This window comes from Leptonychotes weddellii, chromosome 9, assembly GCF_054177405.1.
Source record: "Leptonychotes weddellii isolate Sample4059 chromosome 9, ASM5417740v2, whole genome shotgun sequence".
Taxonomy (NCBI): Eukaryota; Metazoa; Chordata; class Mammalia; order Carnivora; family Phocidae; genus Leptonychotes; species Leptonychotes weddellii.
Window position 1 is genome coordinate 121,051,827 of NC_138377.1, and position 24,252 is coordinate 121,076,078.

General features: G+C 49.3%; 1 protein-coding gene and 1 long non-coding RNA gene across 2 annotated transcripts in view; both read left to right on the forward strand.

Moving 5' to 3' along the window:
* LOC145723599 (uncharacterized) lies at positions 1-5,960 on the forward strand. Its single transcript, XR_014148821.1, has 2 exons — positions 1-4,503; positions 4,815-5,960. It is a non-coding gene; the product is annotated as an uncharacterized LOC145723599 (long non-coding RNA).
* Positions 1-24,252, forward strand: part of ABHD2 (abhydrolase domain containing 2, acylglycerol lipase) — a 68,073-nt gene that overhangs the window by 38,074 nt on the left and 5,747 nt on the right. The window contains exons 5-6 of the mRNA XM_081831690.1: positions 13,124-13,307; positions 21,738-21,830. Coding sequence (XP_081687816.1) covers positions 13,124-13,307; positions 21,738-21,830 — 277 coding nt within the window. The remainder of the gene's footprint in view (positions 1-13,123; positions 13,308-21,737; positions 21,831-24,252) is intronic.

Sequence of the window (24,252 nt, forward strand, 5' to 3'; positions counted from 1 at the left end):
CACGGCCGAGTGGAATCCCCCTTACTGTTCTCACCACAAGTGTGCTGTTACTTCTGTCCTGCTTTACCTTTCTGAGCTCAGAATTTATGCCCATCTGGAGAGGCAGTGGGGCACGTGGTTATACCAGCAGCCAGGGTGTACTGGGCGTTTATGATGCCATGCTTCACATCGGCCTTTCCGATGGGCCCCGGAGCTACCCCCAGCTCATCCTGCCTCCTGGACACAGAGAGTGAAAATCACAGGGGCAGGGCTCCCCCGAGGCCCCCTGCTGGTAGGTAGGTGTCAGAGCAGGGCCAGGAGCCCCATAGCCCATGCCCTGCACCACTGAGCGATCCTGACGCCCATTCCTCAGGACTCTTGTGACTGGCTGGCAAGGGTTGTGATGAGACACACGTGTGGCCGTGGGAAGGGAGTCTGGCACATCAACAACTCATTGAATTCCAAGTTCCTTGAAGAGAGGAACTGGATCTCATCTTGAGACAGATGCTTCTTGCCTTTAATTGAAGTCATCCCGCATTGGCGAAGGCTCTGTCTTCCAGATTGCCCGTCCTTGATTCTTATTTAAATCTCCCTTCATATTATAGATGCACACATAAATAATAAACACATAAAATGTGTGTTTGAATACGCACAAACACTGGGGTTGCTTATAACCAAATAAATTACTGTGCGTTTTAATGGGACACAACTGAAAATTGCATCTACAATCTCACCATAACTATAATTTCCTATTTGTTTATCTTCCCATTCCTTCATCTGTGTGTACATAGTTTTTATTTAGGTGCAGAGTGTGTATATCTATGGTGACTTAATTTAAATAATCTTATATTCACTAACATAAAGGTGCGTAGTCACTACATTTAATCTTTTTAAGGGCCACGTTGCTGTTATTACTCTGTTATTGTTTATCTAACCATTCCTCTTTGTAGTCCATTTAGCTTATTTACAGTTTTTCAGCATTTTAAATAATGATGCTATAAATATCTTTCGCCTAGAATTTGTTTTTCTCTTTAATGACTACCTTGGGCCGAATTTCCAGGACTAGAATTTCAGAGTCAACATTTGGTATGCCTATTTGTCCATATTGTCAGATTGTCCTCCAGCAAGGTTGTTGCGGTTTATGCTGCTACTGGTGATGTGTAGGGTGCGGGTCGGGGAGCGTGAGCGGGGGCACCTGCTCTGTACCAGGCAGGCTGTCCTGCACCCTCCTGCTTCTCCACACTCACTCCCACGACTAAAGACACCATGTTACACACTCTTCTGTTCAACAGTGCAGTTGGTGGCCTGAAGATCCAGATGTACAGACAACTCAGGAACAGGAGAAGAGTGAGCATGTGGGAGACGGATCGGATCCAAAAGGCAGAAACAGGCAGAATCTTACAAAAATGAAAACAATGGGGAATGATTATAAGGTCCCACACTTGTATATAAAAATCCGTCTGCACAAGTTGAGGATAGGGAGGCATGGCTTGGCCTCACTCGGGACCCCAGGCAGAGACAGACTTGGGAGTGCTATCTAACTGCATGCACCATCTGCCAAAAACAAGACAAGAAATGCCACCGAGGGCACTTAACGTGTGCCCAACCCAGTGCTGATGTCTTACACAGACATAATCCCTTTAATCTGCACAGCAACCAGTGGGACACTTAGTGAAATTGTGATGAAAAGGCAGACAGAGGCACAGAGAGGTTAAGTAATTGGGGCAAGACATAGGGCCAGTAAGCCAGTAAGCAGGAGAGCTAAGAGAAGGGCCTGGATCTGGCTGCTCCAGGGTCCAGGATCATCTCAGAGCTAGTAGAAGCGCTGGGTGTGTGTGGTCCAGGTCCCCTGCCTCCAGGAGTGCCGTGCTAGGGGCCGTGGGGAAGGGACACTAGATTGGGAGACATTCACACACAAGCCGGGGGATTGGCTGAAGGAGCAGAGAAGAGTAGGCTTGGTGTGGCACAGAGACGGTCCCTGCCCCCCGCCCTGCCGCTGACTTAACCTCAGTTCCAGATTCTTCAACAGCCCCAGATGGGGGTTACAACAACTGTACAATTAAACGTGGGTTACTAAGGCCTTAGCAGGTAGCTGAGCACCTCACATATAGTAGCCATCCGTTAAATGTTCAGTTTATTCTTCAAATACTTGAAGATCTGTTCATGCGAGCGAGGGATTAGCCGTGCTCTCTGCGGCCCAGATAAATAAGATACGTTCCATCAGTAAATCATCACACCACAGGGTGATGGGTGAGGCCGCAGCAGAGGGGGACCAGCCTGTCTCTGTAGGGAAGCAGTGGTGTTGCGGAAGGAAGGATTCTTCCAGGAAGAGCATTTGAACTGGGTCCTCAGGGTCCCATGGGTTGGAGCTCCTAAACCGAAGGGAGCGGGCTCCGGGGGAGGACGGCGTGCATAGCTGCCTCTTAAAAGAGTGTGGTATGTCGGGGCTGGTGAGCTGAATCCCAACAAGGAGAATCCACGGGGCGAAGTCAGCCCGTCCAGGGAGAGCTCAGCCCCCCAAGGTTTTCAAAGTCAGTTAACTCTTTCCTTTCATTTGTTGTTACAGTTTGTTTCGTCAGAATTTTAGAAGTAAATGCCTATAGTTTGTTGTACTCCGGTAGTTTTGCAGAAAGGCGGATGACCTAGAAGATACGTTTCCTCTTCAGTTTTTAAAAAAACCTTCCTGTTAGAGAAATGTTCAAAATATACAAAAGTAGAGAGAATAGTAAATGAGCACCATTCAGCCTCAACAGTTACTCAATTTATGGCCAGTCTCGTTTCATCCACAACCCCCTTCCTGCCCTTTCCTTCCCTTTCGAAGATTATTTTGGAGCTTGTCCCGGAGAGCCCTTCCTTCCATCTGTGACTATTTTAGTGTATGATGCTAAGCTACGCAGACTCTTTGTAAACTGTTTTAGTTCGCTAGGACTGCCCTCACAAAATACCACCATCTGGGTGGCCCAAACTACAGACCTTTATCTTCTCACAGTTCCGGAGGCCGGGAGTTCAAGTTCAAGATGTGGGCAGGCTTGGTTTCTTCTGAGCTTCTCTCCCAGGCTTGTAGGTGACTGTCTTCTTGTCTTGTGCATCCGTGTGTGTGTGTGTGTGTGTGTGTGTGTGTCTCCCTCTGTCTGTGTCCTACTCTCCTCTTACAAAGACACCAATCAGGTTGGATTAGAGCTCAACCCTAATGACCCTGTTTTAACTTAATTATTTCTCTAAAGGCCCTTTCTCCAAATACATTCATATTCTCAGGCAGCCGGGGCTAGGACTTCAACATACGAATTGGGGAGGACACGGTTCAGCTCATAAAAGAACATAAGCACAATGCCATCATCACACCTGAGACTCCAGCATTCCTTAATAGCAGTTCGGTTTCCCCAGCTGACTTCTTTCTTTGTACTGGATTCAGGATCCAAATCAGTTCCATACGTTGCAGTTGGGGGATAGGTTTCTTAAGCCTCTTTTATTTTGTTATTATTTTTAGTATTACTGTCCCTCCCTCTTTCTTCCCTTCCTCTATTTTTCAGTGGAAAAGGTAAAAGAAAGCAGAGCCATCTTAAGCCTCTTCTGAATCTCCTTCCCTTCACTCTTCATAGAACCCCAACCACGTCGGCCTCGTCCGTGTGGGAGGACCGGATGTGACATTAAGGGGGCTCGGGTTCCCAGGACATGCAGCACGTCCGCTGACACCAGGCACCGGCCTGAGGGCTGCCAATCATAGGTCTGCCCCAGCTCTGTCTGGACGGCTCTTCTCTGGTCTTGACTTAGCTTCTTCTTGTCGTTCGGGTCTCAGCTAAGATGTCACCTTCTTGGAAGGTCCTTGTCCCCTGCCCTCACCCCCCATTCTCTAATCCCCGGTCTCCCCGAGTCCATTCCAGGGGAGCCAGTGGTGTTTGTGCCCAGAAAACTGCTCAGCCCTTAGAAGGTGCTCGCTGCATCGATGCTGACTGGGGACGGAGGTGAGGGCCGTGAAATGACTGTCTGTAAGGTGATCTTGGCAAACCACGCCTCAAACCCATGCCCCTGATGGTCATAAGAGCCTTCCCTTGTGCAAGCCACGCTGCTCTTGAGCAGATGGTGGGCCATCAAGTCACCGCGGACACCTCTTTATGGCCTTTGGAGACTGATCTTGACCAGAGGAAAACTACAGAGGGTGTTAACAGGAAGCCTTCCATTCTTCTTTTCCTGTTACACGACCCCCCTCAGATCTCTCCGAGAACATCATAGAGGACCTTTCCCCACGTATCAGACTGACTGTTCCAGACCACATAAGCACCAGTCCCTTGCCATTCGACGTCTTGGCTGATGTGGTTAGAAATTGTGAAAAACAGATCTCTCGCAAACAGAAGACTTTCACATTCTCGTGACTTAGAGTCCTTCATGCTGCCTTTGAAGGATGAAGTCATTAAGGAAAATCCTGCATGACAGCAGTTCCCATGTAGCTCACACTGACTGACGAGGGCCAGGGCACGCTGAGCATGTGCATGAGTTGCTTCGCCTGAACCCCGCTGACATCCGGAGGTGGGTGCTAATGTCCCCACTCCACAGGCTTGCCCGGGGTCCCACCACTCGTAAGTGACAGAACCAGGCTTCAGACTATGTGGTTCTCAACCCCAGTCAGCAGCAGCTCTGGGGTGGTGCACATTTCCTATGCAGGATATTGTTCATGAGGACTAGACAGGAGCAGGGAGGCAGCTGAGCATTTCAAAAGACTTTTCCCCCACTTTGGTGACAGTGGTCATTACTGTTTATATGAATAACGTTTGTTGTGGGGCGGGCACTGTTCTGAGTACTTGATAGGATGTATTAAATGAGCCATTGCCCTTTTACAGACGAGGAACCCGAGGCCCAGCGAGGTTGCGCAACTTGCTCCAGATCACAAAACTGATGAGCAGGTGGCCCAGGTTTCCCACCTAGACAGTCGAGTCCTGAAGCTCGTGCTTTTGAACACGGGCTACATCGCCTCTCTATGTGACAGACCGAATCCTGCTGACACTTCTCAGGAGCAAGGAGAGAGTTCCCACCCACTCAGACACATTTTAGGTTGAAGGCAAAAGTGTATCCAGGAGCTTCTCAGAGCCATAGCAGAGGGCCTGGTGGGTTCGGGCTCTGCTCTTTTGTTCATCCGGCATCCGAGAGACATTCGTGGGGCCAGCCCCTGTGAGGAGAACACAGGGGGCGTGCAGAGTACCTGCCGCCTTGATGCTCCCAGGCTGCTTGAGGAGCTGCTCGCCATGGGATGGGGAGGTGGGGAGCACACTCAGAATCAGTGTGAGTTTCTTGGCTGCGTTTGTCTAAAAAGAACGTTGACCAGACCTTGTCCTTTTCAAGAACAGGGACCAGATTTTGGTTTTCAATTCTTATGTGATTTTTTTACATTCGTCTCCCGCAGGTGGTATATCGCTTAGAGACGCTCAGGAAATGTCCGCATAAGGAAAGAGCCTGTGTTTTAGAGTCCAGCAGATGGGGGTTTGCACACCTAGTTCCCCCAGGTTGTTGAGAAAGTTAGCATTAATATAAAAGTGTGTAGCATGGAGTCCAGCAAGTAGCAGTAAATAGCAATGACTTTTTCTGTTTTCCGCTCTGTGTTTTCCGGGAACCGGCTTAGAGGAGAAAAGGCGGACATTGACGTGAACAGCCAGATGATCTTGCCTCTGCCTCAACCTCATGCAGTTGAGCGCATGTGAACTTTTGCAAGGACCCGTTGAGAAGCTGTGCTTGCCAAGCAGAGAACCCTCTCTGGCTTGAGTGTGCTCTAAGTTATGAACTCCGTACAGAGACAGCCAGGCCCTGGCGGTGACCTTGAAGGACGCAGGTCGTGCTTTCTGACTGCCTTGCCCCCCGGGGCTGGGGCTGGGGCTGGGGCTGGGGTCAGCCGCCTCCAACTCAATGCTGCTGGCTGCTGGCTACACAGCCAGCTCTGACAGTCACTATGGGCGAGTTGTTTTTATTTTACCAATGCTCTTTTCGCTGTATTTCAGCCTTCTAAAAATTCGTTTCATTCTTAAAAATTTTTTTTCACCACTTGCTGCAGTATAGTTTGTATATATATATATATATATATATATATCTTTTTTTTTTTTTTGAGAGAGAGCGAGCGAGCAGGGGGAAGGCACAGAAGGAGAGGGAGAAAGAGAGAATCTTAATCAGGCTCCACACCCAGCATGGAGCCCAACGCAGGGCTCAGTCTCACGACCCTGAGATCATGACCTGAGCTGAAATCAAGAGTTGGATGCTTCAACGGCTGAGCCATCCAGGCGCCCCTATATATTTTTTAAGCCAGAAAATATTAAATATTTCTTCTGTGATGAATTAAATTGGATTAAATGTAATGACATTAGCTGATCTGACCATAAATAAAATGTGAAACCATTAGGATGACAAGAGTGGAACCCACAAGAGTGAAATTTTTCAGTCTTTTAAATTTCTTATTGAGCCTGGGTACCGTACCAGATCAGACCACGTAACCCTATCACGTGGATGAAAAATAAATAACACTTAAGGGGTGCCTGGGTGCCTCAGATGGTTAAGCGTCTGCCTTTGGCTCAGGTCATGATCCCGGGGTCCTGGGATCGAGCCCCGCATCGAGCTCCCTGCTCAGGGGGAAGCCTGCTTCTCCCTCTCCCCTCCCCTTGCTTGTGTTCTCTCTCTGTCTCTCTCTCTGTCAAATAAATAAAATCTTTAATAAAATAAAACAAATAAATAACACTTAAAAATGATAGAAGATGTAGAAGTCTTGAAGATTTTTTTGAAGTGTACTTATTCTAAAGAGCCTAATCTTTTTTTTTTTAGATTTATTTTATTTATTTGACAGAGAGAGAGATAGCAAGAGAGGGAACACAAGCCGGGGGAGTGGGGGAGGGAGAAGCAGGCTTCCCGCCGAGCAGGGAGCCCGACGCAGGGCTCGATCCCAGGACCCTGGGATCATGACCTGAGCTGAAGGCAGCCGCTTAACCAACTGAGCCACCCAGGCGCCCCATCTTTAATGGAAATACTATAGCAGTGGACGTGTTGGCTGACTGTTTGTTGACTGAATTGATTTTCTAGCCCAGACACTGTTTGGAATATAAGTATTTTTGTCAGTGGTAATGCAGGAGACCGGTAAATTAAGGAAGCATTTTGTTTCATCTTTCTGTCTTTGGCTAAATGCCTTATCCTAATCGTCCAGGATTCATGTTCAGAGTAGAGTACAGCTGCGTCCAGTCCACCAGCCGAGGAAAGAACTGGAAACCAGCATCATCCAGCTGTGGTTATTCGGACCTCCGTTTCAAAGATTGCTCTTGAAACTGAGCCAGGTGACAAAGAGACCGTGAGTCCGATCTTGAGGATAAGAGAGAACATTGAGGATTTTTAAAGTCACTTCTGTATCAGGTGAAAGGAGTAAAAACAGCCTGGCATTGGCCCCGACAAGGTGACCAAGTCCTGAGGTCACAAGCCTCTGACCGAACACCGAGCTGGGGCATTGTGACCTTGAACATGGTCTCAAAGATTTAATTGCCTTCCCTAGGGGTTTATACACAGAAGTGGGCCCTTCCCTTATTTCTAAAATCCCCCTTGAATTTCTGGCATCAGACGTCAAGCTGAGAAGAGGTGTCTGAAATCCCAGCACTGTCTTCTGTGGCTTGGAGGAGGAATTCTGTAATGTCCAGCTGAGTTTAATACTGGAAATTTTTGTTTTGTAAACTATCTTTTGGAACCACAAGGGAAGGCCAGAAAACTCTGCCTTGCTCAGAAGGCAGCATGTCAGTCTTAGAAGGGAGGGAGGTCCTGTACCTGGGGCGACCCCATAATTTAACGTCCCACCTGCATTACTTTTGAGAGTGAAAGAGAACCTTACTAATGACTGCATCAGAGGGACGCCTGGGTGGCTCAGTCGGTTAAGCGGCTGCCTTCGGCCCAGGTCATGATCCCAGGGTCCTGGGATCGAGTCCCATATCGGGCTCCTTGCTCAGTAGGGAACCTGCTTCTCCCTCTCTCTCCCTCTGCTTGTGCTCTGTCAAATAAATAAAATCTTAAAAAAAAAAAAAAATTCCTTTAAAAAAAAAAAAAATGACTGCATCAGAATGACAAACTCCAGGACTCTCCCAGGCAAACTAGGATGTACAGCTACCCTACTTAGCACGCCGTAGAGATCACCCAGGATCCAAGACATCTTGCCGTAAGGAGGTGCAAACAGCAATTTTTTGTTTTTATACTGCTCAATCAATCTGAAGATCTTTGATCAGATCGTGAACATAGATGTTTTGATAAGCTTCTCATATCTACCATTTTAATTGATGCAGACTCAATTTTGAGTCGTATTCGTGATTCCAGATTGACAACCACAAGTCGCATGGCCTCTACAACAGTTGAGTGTCGTGATGGCAGAAGGACACGGTGGGAAGAGGAGGAAGGAGGAGATGGGTGAAGGGAGAGAGAGAACGTGACAGTGAAGGTGGTGAATTTGCAGAAGCTCAAGCATCTTGGTAAACCAGCTGGCGAGATCATATGCTGGGAGTCACTGCGCGTTGAGATGGTGCCAAGGGGCCAACGTTAGGGAATGTGAGGGGGAGGCAGTTAAATATCCAGAGTAGAACTGTGGAGAAGCAGATTCTGGCTTCCAGCATCAGATCTGGATACTTAACCCGAAGAGGGTGGGGTTAGGTAATTCTGTACGTGCGCAAACAAAGCTAAAAGCGCTTGTTTGTGAAAATCCGTTTCAGAGATAAGGACGAGCCCAGCTCATCTACTGCACAAAGAGGGCTCTCACTTTATTCCTGCAGCTGTTCTCCTCCTGAGTGACTCAGCAGTGCAGTGGCTTTCACAGCTCTGAGAAACGACAGGGCCTGCTAGCCCCCAGATGCCCGCTGGGAGCCACCTCGTTAGCCTGTCCAGATCATTCTCTTGGCTTACACTTAGTGGGGAAGATATTGAGCTACTTCCTTCCCGTCCGCAGCACAGTCACCACACTCAGGCTGGCCAGTGTCGTGTGCTTCCGTGCCAGGGGATTCAAACCTCCTCCTTACGCTGCTAACACGTGTGACACACCCACCACGTTCCCAGCCCAGGCCTGGCATGGGAAACATAGAGATGACTCAGAGTCTCCATCCACAAGGAGCACCGAGTCTGCATCCCCGTATTCGAGCCCACTTAGTCACGTTAGCGCCACTGGGAACTGGCTTTCATGAAAGTAGCTCTCGGGTAGCCTTAGCCTTCTTTTTCTTTTTTTTTTTTTTTTAGATTTTTATTTATTTATTTGAGAGAGAGAGAGAATGAGAGAGAGCACATGAGAGGGAGGAGGGTCAGAGGGAGAAGCAGACCCCCTGCCGAGCAGGGAGCCCGATGCGGGACTCGATCCAGGGACTCCAGGATCATGACCTGACCCGAAGGCAGTCGCTTAACCAACTGAGCCACCCAGGCGCCCTAGCCTTATTTTTCTTGAGGGGTGTGAGGCTGAAGAAAAGGTCTTTCCTGGTCTCAGCAGGTTGCCTTTCCAAGATGGCCCTGTGGTACGCATCTCTTCAAAGCCAGGTTAGCGTCTCATGTTTCGTCTTGCCTTTAAAAGCTGCCGCAAGATTAGATACCCAAATCTTGTTACCGGTGCTAATCCCGTAAGGATTAAATACCCAGAGCCTCATTAAAATCCTCCTCCTATGAAATAACAGATCGCAGTAGCTTTTAGTAGAACAGTCCAGGGAGCGGCTCCCAGCCACTGAGAGTGTCTGGTAAACTCTCATCAGGTGGAAATCCCAGGAGGACCCAGCGCCTAGCAGAAGGCGGATCCTGGCGCTGAGCGAACACCATACCCTTGCCTGGGAGAGCAGCTCTTCACACAACACCCAACAGCTTGTCCAGCGTTAGGCAGAGCTGGCCCTTTACCCAGATCAGGTATATTTGGAGTTAATTAAATTGAGGCTCCCCAGGTGCCTACACGATTAGCTGTAATTGCTCCCCAGTAGTGTAGCAAATCTGAGTTTTGTAACTGCCCCAGTGACATCTGAACATCTGCTCTAGGCCTCAAATAATTAGTCTCAAACCTAAGTACAGACAGACGGGTCCAGGAGCGCCCAGCTGGCTCATTCGGTGGAGCACATGACTCTTAATCTCAGGGTTGTGAGTTTGAGCCCCACGCTGGGTGTAGAGATTGCAGAAATAAATCAAACTTAAAAGAAAAATTTTTTTTAAATACTATTTAAAAAAAAAAAAGACCGGTCTAAGAGGAATCAGGTGATGAGAAAGCAAAGACTTTTAATAATGAAAAAATAAATCCCTGCAGTACTATTACTTGTGTCGGTTTGTGTTATGAGGCAAAGGACTTGGGTTTGGGGTTAGATGTGGATCCAAAGTCCTGCGCTTCCCGCCCGCTCACTGTGTGAGGTCAGGCAAGTCATTCCATCCCTTTGGATCTGCTTCCTCCGCTGTGTTTACGTTCCCAGGACAGGGCCTGGGGCACAGTGCACCCAGGCTTTCGTCCCTTCATTTAGGTGGTACTGACCCAGTGGCCACCCTGCACCTGGCCCCACAGATGCAGTGGGGAACAAGACCGAGCATGTCTTCACTGTACGGAGCACATCACCTAGGAGAGGTTCCTTCCATATTAGAACAAAACATAGAGTTATAAATAGCCAAGGGATGAATGAAATTAGGCAGAACCCCAAGGAAATAGTGGAAAAGTGAGGATTTTAGTAACAATTTAAAATAAGTCCCTTGATACCCTTTCTCATGCGAGCAAATGATGTTCCCATCATTAGCTGCACAAACCTCTTCTCCAGCATGAGGGACACGCTGGGTGTCTGGAGCCTAGCTGAAACTGGCCTAAAGGGACTTAAACATATTTTTTTTATTCTTTATTTTCGCCGGGCTTTTTAACTAGCTGGAATTTTATTGAAAAACTGGTGTCTGTACATAATAAAACCATTCCAGGGGGGCGTTTGGTGGACCTGGAGGAGGTGTCTGGTTGTGTAGAAACCTGGCTTTGAGGAGATACTCGGAAAGCCGCTACCAGGCCAACAGCCCTGCTGCGGAAACTTCCAAAAGGTGGAGTAGCGCCTCCCTGTGGGAAGGTCGCTTACTGCAGGCGGACAGGAAAGGAGGTCTGTGAAGGGATGGCCCCCAGGCAGAGAGTAGCTCCAGAAGCACCTTTCCCAGATTGTCGGAGCCAGAGCGTTCCCCGTTCCTACATCAGTGGTTCTCAGCCCTGGCTGCACTTCGAAGGCACCTGGAGATCTGGTAAAAGACCAGGCCCCACGCCCAGACAATTCGGATTCAATGAGCCGGTGGCGGGGGTGGGGGTGGGGGGGCAGGCATTAGGTATTGGTGTTTTACAAGATCCCTGGGTGATTTTAATGGGCGTCAGATCAATGCAATCGGATTGAAGAACACTGTTTTGGAGAAAAATCTAGAAACCTAGATTAGCCTTTTTGACTGTTAAGCTACAATGACTTGTTTCAAGTAATTTAAACCATGGTTTACATGGTTTGGGCAGCGTTTACATGGGTGTAAGCGTGTACAAATTCATTGTGCACTTTCCTGAGTGTTATGTTATGCCTTGTCAAATAAAAATAAAAAAGAACAGGGCAGGGGCGCCTGGCCGGCTCAGTCGGTGGAGCATGCAATACTTGATCTCAGGGTCGTGAGTTCGAGCCCCACGTTGAGGATAGAGAGGACTTAAAAAAAAAAAAAAAAAAAGAATAGGGCAGATTTCTGTGTATTGTTATACAGTGGCTTCCAAGACATATTGTTAAAAAAAGAAGAAGTAAACAAGGTACTAAATCTGTGTGCTACCACTGACATTTTTTCAAAGAATATGAGAAATTACCAGTTACCACATCTCTGATGTTACTTGAATTTTGTGCCATATGCATGTTTTACCTATTCAAAAAATAAAGGTTCCTGGGCCTGGCCCCCATCTTACTAAATCAGCTCGTCTGGGGGTGAAGCCCGGGGCTGCCCATGTCCAGTGTCCTCCCAGGTGATCCTCTACCCACTGTAGTTTGAGAACCGCCCCCCAACCTGGGGTTGTGCTGGCCCGCCTGAGGCTGTGTCCCTCCATGAAAGGAAGCTGTAAGAGGCACTTGCCCGAGGCTCAAAAGGCAGCATCCCCCATGGCTTGCTGGTTAGGGAAGAAGCTGTTCAACTCTCATGAGGGACGGCCAGACCTCTGAGCCCCTGCCGAGGTCAGCAGCCTGTTTCCACTGTAAACCCAGTCTCCTCATTGCTGGTCTGTCGTGTGCGTGTGTCTTGCCAACATCCGTAACTTTCCCTGTTAGGTTTTATTTTAAGTTGGCTCCCCCGAGGAGCCTGGGGTCGGGTCTCAGAAGGATGTGACAAATCCCTTCACCCGTGGATGGCACTAACCTCCTCCTCTTAGCAAAGCTGCGGAGAGAACACGGCTTCGCAGGCTTCCCAGTGGGACCAACTGAGATCATGCCTCCCAGACAAACAAGGCCCTCTCCGCACAGAGGTCTCCCCTGTGTGTTTCTCAATGAGCCTGCCTCCCTCGGCACTCTGTCCTTACGTCACCAAGGACATTTTATCCTAATCCTGTAGAGCATCCTGGCCGTCCCTCCAGACTGAAGTTTGTCTTTCCTTCCTTCCCCCACGCCGACAAGAAGTTCCCATAAATAACATCCACTTGGTTCTTTTCTTGACACCATGAGTCATTGCACACATGGGTATAGCATCCTGTTTTGTAGCCGAAGAAGCTAATCCAGAAGGGTTTTGTGGTTGCTTCTGTATCTGTGTGCGAACGACTGTGCTCACGACGCCCTGGATATCTGTTTTCATTTCCATGTGCCTCTAGACAGGTTTTTCCACAACCCACCTTCAGAGACTGTTGCACATCTGTGTGATACATGGTCCCTCCCCTCACGGGCACCACTGAGGTTGGGTCTCCTCTTATACAGAGGAGCATCTGGAAATTTCTCTCCAGGTAGCCAAAGAGAAGTGTTTATGCCTCCCTCCCTCCCTCTCTCTCCATACACACCCACACCCATCCACACCCACCCACCCACACCCACCCACCCACACCCACACACACACACACACACTTCTCTCTCTGTTAGCATCTTGGCACGCACTCAGGAACCCTCCAGCTCTCTCTCCAGGGCAGTCATTTCGTTGCTCCTAAAATGACTGAGTGGTCTGACCTCTCTGCCCACAGGCTGCACCTGGGAATTTGGAGCCATGGTAAACTACATCAAGAAGACGTATCCCCAGACCCAGCTGGTCGTCGTGGGCTTCAGCCTGGGTGGTAACATCGTGTGTAAATACTTGGGGGAGACTCAGGCAAACCAAGAGAAGGTCCTGTGCTGCGTCAGCGTGTGTCAGGGGTACAGTGCTCTGAGGTGAGTGACGTCCGCGCCCCACCTCTCCCCTCCCTCGGCTTTTGGTTGAGATGCCCCGGGACACCAGCACACATCTGTGAAGACCAGAGGAAACGCGGTGGCGGACCGAGCAGAAGTGTGTGGGTCCTGGAGTCACCCTGTCTTGCTTTCACGTCATACACTGGAGCTGTCTTACCAGACTCCTTAAGGCCGATCTGCAGCTATATTTGGGGATCCGGTCTGTAACTGAATAAGCCAAAGGCCCCCATAACAGCTGCGGTTTCCCTATGGAGTCTCTGTGAGGTGACTTAACCTGTTCATGCTCCAGGAGTTTTGTAGGACCGTGGGTTTATGGAAGAACTCAAGAGCCAGAATCTGAGAGCTGGGCCTTATGATGGCAGAGCCCTCCTGCCTACGGGAGCGTTGAGTCTCAGATGGCATGGGGAAGGGGTCTCTCGAAACCACTTAATCTGTGCCCTCACCTTCAAGTGTCCATCTCTCATAGACATCCCAGACATTACCACAAAGGAGATGACCTGGCCGATAAAGGTGTACCTCGCCCCTTAGTCTCCTGCCAGCAGAGCCCCACAGGATGAGCCCTAGGAGGGCATTATCGGCTCTGCCTCCTCATCGAGAACAGTGTTGTCCCAGATCTCTCGAGAGTCACCACACACACACATACACACACACCCCTTCATTCACACACACCTCTCCAGACTCTTCAAATGCATTCACATTTTTCCCCGTACTCCCACTTCACGATAATGTCTTCTATATTTCAAATGGGTATGACCAGTTATTAAAGATCTCTTGAAGAAATCCAGAATTGCATAAGAAAGTAAAGTCTCCCTTATTGAACCAACCTAATGCCAAACAGTCCTTACAGTTAATAAGTGATTCCTGCCCCTTTTTGCCTCACCTGTATCTCTCTCTGTAGAGTTTCAACCTGTTTCAGCATTTTCTGAGAGCTAGAGGCTGCCTGTTAGTTCCAGAAATATATATTACTGGAATTTGAAGCCAGCACATCCAAAGGGCAAATGCGGGCCCAGAATTCAGGCTCTGCCCGTGAGGCATCAAGCTGGCCCAAAAGGAGGATTTAAATGTGCCCAAAAGAAGACTTGAAACACATCCCCGATGGAGCCTTTCCTGAGTTCAAGGGCCAAGGCCTGGGTTCCGGTTTTCCTCACCTGCACTATGGGGATGATAGTAATGCTAAGTAGTGCCCACCTCAGCGCTGTGGTGAGCGTCAAAGCAGCGAATGCATAGGCAGGACAGGCGTGTAGAAAGTAAGTCAGTGACCGGTAATGATCCTCAGTCTCTGTGATACAAGAAGTGTAGGTTAGGCCAGTGGGTCACAAAGACCAGTCTGGTGAACTGGTGACTGTTTGACTTCATTAAAAATCACTTGGGGGATCATCTTAGAAATAAATTCAGTTTCTTGGGCCCCAGCCCTGGAGATTCGGACTCAAGAATCTGGGGCATGGGCCCAGGAATCTGCATTTGGACACATTTCACAGGTCACTCCTGTTAGGTAGCCACATTTAGCAGCCAGTGGGCCTGGGGACCTCAGTGGCCCCTCCAGCTCTGCTGTCGCCGGACGAGGTTGGTCCCCTCATCCTCCTGCTGGGAATCCTCCCCTTCCGTCGCCTCTGTGCTCTGGAGAGCCAGCTGAAAGGACTCGTCCCTTTATCTTGGCTTGACTAGAAATATCCAATTCCCAGTTCGTAGCCATTATGTAACCGGGGTTAACCGAAGTCCCACCGTGCCCAGTCGCTGGGAGAGTAAAGGGCCTACCGCAGGATTCAGGGGAGCAGGGCCTGGCATGAGACCCTGCCTGCTCTCACCTGACGAATGGCCCAGTTTTCAGCAAGCCTGCTATCACCTGTAAAATTGGAATCGCTCGGGTCCCTTCCTAAACCCAGTGGTGTGAAATCACTGTGAGCACGGACTTTGTGTTCAGAGAGCACAGCATTTGATAAGTAGGAGGATGCGGGACCAGTTTGTTTTCTTCCCGCACCCCCCCCGCCAAAGCCCAAAATCTTAAGTGACAGCAGCTGCATTTCATTTTGCTGCACGAGCGCCACCTGCCGTTGGCAAGAGCATGTGAAATGCGTGTTTGGTGAACTCCGGGTGGGAAACAGGGATTCTAGAGTCTGTGAGGCGCTGTCCCCACCACCCCTCTTTGAGACCTCCGAGATCTTCAGACTCCTGATTACCTACTGTCACATCAACCTCGTCCACTGAGGAGAGTAAGAGGCAGCTTTGTCCCCCGACGCACTGGAAGGGGTGGGCCCTGGGTATGTGGGCGCTGCCCAGGGCTCAGGTGCCCTCAACAGCGTGACCAGACCTACTCACCGAAGGACAGTTCCTTACTTTAAACCAGTGTCACCTTTTTTTCCTGCCAAGGCTTGAGGGCGATGAGCCTTTTCAGCACTGGGACGTGGCAGCCATGCTTCGTTTACGCCGAGGCGGAGCAGGGAGGGCTCGCCTGCCTCAGCAGGGGCCGCACGGGAGTCCATGCCACTGGTAAATCTTGCCTAGTTGAGTCCCGGGAACCGCTTGTCAGTGACCCGTCCCCTCCCGCTGGCTTCTCACCCCAGAGCCGACCTGAGGCCCAGAAGCCAGCGCCCGCTTGCCGTAGTTAGCAAAGCCTCGCTGCCGCTAGAGAAGCCCATGTTTGTGATGTGCTGAGCCACCGAAAGGGGGGGCACAGGTCCCCCAGACTTAGCCGCCTTCCCTCAGCACAAACCGCTGCCCGCTAGTCCTGGAAATGTGTGTGGTCAGACTCAGCCTAACTCTGGGTGAATTCATCATTTGAAACTTTGTTATGAAGACTTCTGATTATAAATTCGTCCAGTGAGTGGTGAGCAGACAGGAGTGTGAGAGGGAAAAGAAGTGGTACCAGAAGATGACCTGCAGATGAGTCATCCCGTGACTCATTTGGTTCATTCAGCTAGACACCCTTCTGGATAATGGGGACACAGCCGCGAACAAGACAGAAAAATTCCCTGCCCTCATGGGGCTTAAAAAAAAGGGAAGGAAAGCTTTTTTTGGACCGGTTTCAGGTAAAATCAATTCTTCATTCCTAAGGAAGCCCTCAACAATCTTGCATTGCAGAATCTGCCGGCGATAGGAGATAGTCTGCGTCTGAGGACCTCACAGCACTTCCCGACTATAGAATGATGTTTGCAAAGCAGCAAACCAAGTACATGTCACTAATAGATTACACACTAGGTGGGGCGCCTGTGGGGCTCAGTCTGTTGAGATTTGACTCCCGATTTCAGCTCAGGTCCTGATCTCAGGGTCATGGGGTCGAGCCCCACATCTGGCTCCACACTCAGTGTGGAGTCTGTTTGGGATTCTCCCTCTTCCTCTCCCTCTGCCACTCCCCTTCGCTCTCTAATAAACAACTAAATAAATCTTTAAGTAAAATAAAATATTACACACTAGGCATATGGTGCTGAGAAAGTCCTCAGTCCAGTGGGGAGAGATTTGGGAAGGAGGTGAGGGTAGAGAGGTCAGTGGGGTAGGACCCAGGTGTGGGGGGGGGAGAGGGGGGCCCTTCGAGGGCAATAGAGAAGTTACCAGATCTCCCTACATCTAGTCCTCCTCCTGGCTGAGTGGGTGTCTGAGCACCGCTGGGTCTTAGCATGGTGTTTTTAAGCAGGCTTTCCTGCTGCAGAGAAGGCCAGGCCCCCACGTTTCTGGCCAAATGGTGTGTATATTCTTTCTTTTGCTCTGAATGGGTGACTCCAGACTGTGGATGCATTTATGACAGGAGCAAGGGCAAGGGCTGCCATTCATACAGTCCTTCTATCCAGTTACCCCTTCATCAAACCTGTGTTTACAGTGGAAGAGCTGTATGACAGTTTTAGCAATCAGTAATTTTGTATCAGAGCCAAGCGAAGGGGGAGACTCCGCTGAGTTTAGACAAAACTCTGTGGGCAGAACTCCAACCTAGGACACAGCTTGGCTTTTCCACCAGTGGGCTGTGAAGCTGACCAAATGGCTTGCCCATGGCATCTTGGGGATTTTTGCTTATTGTTTTTATTGCTAATTTTTTTCTATCAGAAAAACGAGGGTGTGTGACAGACCCTTTCACTTAGTAATCACATTCCTATAAAAGTACATCCTAAGGGAAAATATCCTGATCAGGCAGAGAGCAGGTTAGTGAGTGGCCATCCCTACCTTTGTCTGAGCTCCAAGCCCCATCCCGCCCCAAAGCTAGGCGGCAATGAAGGATTCTGGACCCAGTCCCCAGTACAGAGATGGTTTTCTTTTGCCTGCACTCTCAGGCTGACCTCTCTGTCCCGGAGCCCCCTTGCCTGGGTCTCTCGGGTCCAGAGGCTCCACTCTCCTTCCTCCCAAAAGCCACACTGTTCAAGGCTGGTCTTGGTTTTGCCTCCACTATGGTATGACTCTCTTGTAGGGCTAAGCTAGAGATAACCAGCACAGGTCCAGCATGAGAGATAATCGTAAATTATGATCCACAAAATACAGTGGCAAACAAGGAAGATTTTATATTTTAAAAATCAAGAAAATATGTAACATGACTGAATGTATATATTAAAAGTAGTGAGGGGGGCGCCTGGGTGGCTCAGCCAGTTAAGCGTCCGACTCTTGATCTCAGCTCAGGTCTTGATCTCAGGGTCGTGAGTTCAAACCCTGCATTGGGCTCCATGCTGGGCATGAAGCCTACTTAAAAATAATGATAATAAAATAATAAGATGGGGGGAAATGTAGTGAGGAAGGCAACCATGTAAAAGTATGATAGTAGAGTGGAGGAAATGGGAAGTCCTACTTTAATGGATATAGACCTTCAGATTTGCAAGATGGAAAAGTTCTGGAGATCTATTACACAACAATGTGAATATACTTAACACTACTGAACTGCATACTTAAAAATGGTTAAGAAGGTTAAAGACTTACGTGTTTTTTACCACCATGATTAAAAATTAAAAAAAAAAGATTGTAGATGGGCAAAGCCTGGAAGAGAAACTCCCCTCCCCAAATAAAAACAGTTTTCTTACATTGGTGTGGTAACATTCCGGGAAAATACTTAATGTACTGTGATTTTGCAGTTTTGTTAGCATATTACTTTCAAGGTGTGTTTTAATATTGCCTACATCCACACCCTGTAAATTCATCACTTGCCTTAATTTGCAGCACGCCTGCCTTCTTGTTCCTTTCTGGACTGTTAGAGTCACGGACACCTAGTCTCACAGAACCTCTCTCCTACTGTCACTCTCCATGTCTTCTCGAAGACTCCAGAAAAGCGGTTTGGCCACTCTCATAGCCTCTCAGCACTCTGAGATCTTACCTGAGTCAGATTTGAATTCTTTCCCCAGCTCATTCTCTTCTGACTTCAGTTCATTTTAGTCAATGCTTGGTCCGCTCATTGTGCAAAATATGAGTTGGGAAGTTGAGCTTTCTCTGAGCAGCCCCCAAGCGGCATGAAGCGGTTGGCTCAGCTCTTCCTTGCCCTAGTGGATTGCCCTGGACGTGACTATAGATGCCCGTTTCATTTGGACCCTCTTCTAAATGATTTAAAAATCCATCTCCTGGGGCGCCTGGGTGGCTCAGGCGGTTGAGGGTCCAACTCTTGGTTTCGGCTCAGGTCATGATCTCAGGGTCATGAGATTGAGCCCCGCGTGGGGCTCCATGCTCAGTGGGGAGTCTGCTTGGGATTCTTGCTCTGTTCCCTTTACACCTCATGCACATCCCCTTTCCCAGAACCTGAATTTTTTTTTTTTTTAGATTTTATTTATTTATTTGACAGAGAGAAAGCGCACAAGCATGGGGAGCGGCAGGCCTGGAGGGAGAGGGAGAGGGAGAAGCAGGCTCCCCGCTGAGCAGGAGCCTGATGCGGGACTTGATCCCAGGACCCTGAGATCGTGACCTGAGCCAAAGCCAGCACCCCGAAACTGAATTATTTTAAAGCAAATCCCAGGCATCATATCATTTCATCTGAAAATACGTCATTAGTTTGCACTAAAAGACTCTAAGGACTTTTTCTTAAATATAACCACAATACCATTATCATACTGAGAAATGAATGATTCCCTAATATCCCATTTCTACTCAGGGTTCAGATTTCCTTGATTGTTTCACAGAAGTTTTTTAATGGTTGGCTTATTCGAATCAGGATCCACGTAATGCCTATACATTGCATTTGTTGATCTGTCTCAGAAGTTTCTTTGAGTCTCTAGATTCCCCTCCGTGATCTCCTTCCATATGTTGTTATTGGTCTTGAAGAAATCAGGCCTTTTAAAAAATATATGGAATGAATGTATTTATAACACATTACTCTTGATTAGGTTTTATTAAGCCAATATAAAATTAAGTTTCAGTTTCATAATTTTATACCCAAAGGTGGTGAAAGCCCCTACGTATGCTGAGTGGTAAAGCAGAGATGCTAGGAATCCGTGTCCGCCAGCACCGAGCGAGATAATGGTTGTAGCATCCTCATCCTGGTCCTCCTTGAGCCCTGGGCCCCCGGGGTCCCCAGAGCCTTTCAGGGAGTGGCCCCTGTGGTGGTCGTCAATCTCGAGATCCTCTGCAGTGCTGGGGCTTTCATGTCTTACGTGTATGACCAGCCCCCCACCCCACCGCCCTGCTTCCTTCCCTCTGCATCCTCCATACGCAGCACAAACTAACCAAAACAGTTAGGAAGTCAGCAAAGGCAGAAACAGCCCAGGGCCAAAGAAAGCTGGGACAATGAGACTGTCAGCTCTCTGAGGAAGGGGAGCCTGGGTCCAACGTCAGAGGACGGGGTGCTGGCATAGGAAGCAGGTTTTGGTTCGTGGATCGGGTGACTTCCCTCCTCCCTCCTTGCTCAGACCATGAGGCAAGGGTCCAGATCCCTGCCTTAGTCGGGGTCCTGCTCCCGGTGATCTGGCCCATCCTTTCTATTTCTGCAGTGTTTGGGGAGCCCCTCGTGCATTTATAGAATGGCCTTTTGACCTTTGAAGGCAGTCTTAGTCTTCCCTCTGAGCCTTAGCCCATGGTTTAGGAGCATGTCACAGACCATGAAAGCCACAAACCCTTTCACTTTTAACCTCCCATTACCTCTTATTTTTTAACCACAATATTACAGGAAATGTTTGCCATTCCAAAACTGAAATGTGGCAGCCTTGGGGAAATGACTTTATAAACTCCCTGGATTTTTCGAAAATACCTGTGAACCACCCACTCCCCTCTTTGGCCATCTGGGATATGAAACCGATGGATGATGTGTGGGAATGGTGACACCCAGATTCATTCCCAGGGCTGGAGCAGGCCTCGAGACTCAGACATCTGCAAAGTGGGGGTTAGCATGGACTCCGTGGCAGCTGTGGGTTCACATGCAGGGAAGAGAACACTGAGTGGGAAGGGCTGATCCAGGGTTGGGGGAGCGGAGGGGGGCAGAGTAGCACATTGCCATTTGCTCACCTGCCACGTGGCCAAGGAAATCTGCCGTGCCGGCACATAGAGAAAGTTGCACCTTACTGCCCTGGTGTGACCCGCAGCCGGTCTCTTGACCTCTCTGAGTCCATGGTGGTCTCCTAATCTGGAGTGGGGAGAATATTACCTGCCTAGTACCGCTGCCGGGGTGTCAGGCGATGACCCTCATGTCAGGTAGGCCGAGTCACACACTAGCTCTAGGGGCAAAAAGACTTCAGAACCATCCCCGGCAGCCACGCCCAGAAGGAGTGGATCACCGCTCTACTTCCTCCGTTTCCTTGCCCCTTGAATGTTCTAAGGCTCATCGAAAGAGAGCTCAAATGGGGAGCCTGGGTGGCTCAGTCAGTTTAGCGACTGCCTTTGGCTCAGGTCATGATCCCAGGGTTCTGGGATCGAGTCCCGCCCGCATCGGGCTCCCTGCTCAGCAGGGGAGTCTGCTTCTCCCCCTCCCCCTGCTCATGCTCTCTTTCGCTTACTCTCTCTCTCTCAAATAAATAAGTAAAAATCTTAAAAAAAAAGAAAAAAAACCAGCTCAAATGGTATGATTTCCCTTTGCTTCTCAAACAGCAACAAAAGAAGTTCTTTTAGGTTTTTCCCTGCACTGTGCCTCTCCACACCCACCCTCCCCTTACACACTCCCGTTATTAAGCCAGAAAAACCTTCCTGCAGAGGAGGAAGCCGAATAGAGGTGTTCAAGCACGAGTACTGGCAGGTTCTGTGACAAAGAGAAGGCCACCGTGCTGGACGAGGGTGTCGGGACTGTCACCCCCCAAAGCCTGTGCGGCTGGAGAACTTTCTCGCTGGGGCCTCACGTTCAGCAAGGCTGTTTTGGTGTCTCCATCTGTCTCTACGGAGAGTCTGAGTCCACGCGCAGAAACCCGTGTTTCGGGGTCGGGAGCCGGCGCCGCTTTCTCCGGGGTAGAAGTGCTTCGAGCACGTTGTCCAGGGTGGGGGCGCCCGCGCGTCCCTCCAGGCGTGGTCTCTCACTCTGGTCTGCCGTTCTTTCAGGGCCCAGGAGACCTTCATGCAGTGGGATCAGTGCCGACGCTTCTATAACTTCCTCATGGCTGACAACATGAAGAAGATCATCCTCTCGCACAGGTACCAAGCCTCCCACGTTCCCCCAGGAGACGGTTCCTTTCTGAGCTTATTTTCGAGTCACTAAAAGCCAGAACTCTGGTTTCTCCAGAAAAATGTAATGAAGGCAGGGGTGCTTCTGCTTCTCTGCCGGCTGCTTTGTGACTTGCTTAGAAACAAACTTGTCCCGAGCTGCCAAATCCACCAGATCGCATCCTGCCTTCATGATTCCCGATATATCCAACACGAGAAACACTTCTACACCATTCTTTCCCCAGTTGGAGCAATCCTGAGGGTGGCTTGTCATGGTTTAGGAACCTTTCTCCTTGGGCTACTCTTGTGCTGAAGGATCAAGCATCGTCATCCTCTGTGGGCTTGTGGGGCTCTGACCAGCAGCTGCAGGACAGGAGTCTAGCTGCTGGGCACCACATAGTGTCCACACTGCCCTGTTCACACCTCTGCATGTTCCCCATGCTCGTCTTGCCTCAGTCCTGCTCAGAATCCTTCCGTGGGGTAGCCTCTGACCACCGCTTAGAGCAGTCAATAAATATTAGCGATGGTTTTATTGTTATGATTGTTATTATGGATACCGTCCCTCCCGCTTCCCCCACACCTGCCTTCCCTCTAGCTGGACTGGGCCACACGGAGGCTCACACGCCCTCTGGCCCCTCCCACACCACTGGGGCCTTGCCCAGAATGCCCCTCCCATCATGTCTGCCCACACTCTAGGTCCTCTGTGAAGCCAAGTCCTCCACCCCCAAGTTGTGTTTCTGTCGCTTCCCTGGTGTGAATCCTGCATCTGTAAACTGTAAAGCACTGGAGGGCCTGGGCTGGTTTTGATTTCCCCCAGAGCTTGGCACATCATGGGCGCTCAAACAATACAATTTTAGGTGGGGCGTTGATGTCATCCTGGGAAAGGCAATCTGACTGAATGATCACCTGCTTATTTATTTCAGTGGTTCAAAGAAAATAGGGTACGGCCCATCCCAGCCAAGCACCCCAGACTGGGCTTCCTGTGGGCAGGGTTCACGGGGAGTCTGGGCAAGGCTGATGCTCGCAGGCTCCTCAGGCTGCCAAGCTGCTGGGTCCTTGTGACGGGTGGGTGGAGGACAGGAGACATCTGTCGCCTGGGCTCACTGGATGTAAACTGTCTTCTCTCAGCTCGTGGTGTTTGGGCCCTGAGTCAGGCGTGGCTCAGCTGAGGTTCAGATGGGACTGGAGGTTTGCTGAGGTTCCAGAAGGGACCAAGCCAAGCCTCTGACACCAAGTGCCTCTGTCAGCCTCTCCACACCTCTGGAATGGGAAGCAGTTTCCTCCCAGAGAACGTTTGTTTTGCTACAGGGCCCAGTCTTGCCACTAATTAATTAGTCCAGAAGGTCCAACATGTAATTCTTAACAAATTGAGAGAGTCCTCTGAATGTGTTCTAGGTGTATCTACATTTTTTAAATTTACGACAGACAGCGAAATATTTAGAAGTTTTAGGGCCACTTTAAGCTGTGAATTCTAAACTCTGGCTATATAACCTTCCCAATAATCTTTGGGGGGAAAAATGCTAAGGACATGTGTTCCTCTTTGAGAGAGGTTGTGAGTAGATACCAGAACGTTTAGTTTCCATGACGACCTTTCTCACCATTGGGCCAGGCCGCAAACTCAGTCCTACATCAGCTGTGTGCCTGAGACCTCGCAGGGAATGAGAAGTCTAAATGTGCACATTTTGATCCCTACTCTTATTATCATCCTCTCAAGATGGATCTTTTTCTTAAGAGAAATGATGACTCTTCTGAGTATACGTAAGCTTTTGAGCTGACATGTTGGAGAGCCATTGACTTGCCCCAACACTAGATGGGTTTACCGCTATCTTTCTTGTTAACCGACAAAAACACCTCCTCAAGAGAAAGGGGCAGTGTCAGCTCCGGTGTGAAGCCAGGCCCCCACAACCGTAGATGAAGGCCCCCACACAGTTTGGCTGACCACCTCCCACTCACCACAGAGCCCATCCTAAGACCTCCCCTGCAGCGAAGGATTTGTAATACAGTCGACCCTTGAACAATGCGGGTTTGAACTGTGTGGGTCCACCTGTACGTGGCTTTTTCTCAGGCCAGTGCCATAAATGTATTTTCTCTTCCTTATGATTTTCTCAATAACGTTTTCTTTTCTCTAGCTTTCTTTATTGTAGGAATACAGTATATCATACATGTAATATACAAAATATGTGTTAATCGACTATGTTATGGGCAAGGCTTTAGGTCAACAGTAGGATATTAGTAGTTAGGTTTGGGGGGAGTCAGAAGCTCTATATGGATTTTTGACTGTGCCACAAGTTGGTGCCCCTACCCCTATATTGTTCAAGGGTCAACTGTATTCACCTAGGCTCAAACCCAATCTCTGCCTAGCTGCCCCTGAAAAGGAAAAGAAGATCTTGACAATCATCTTTTCGCAGTTACT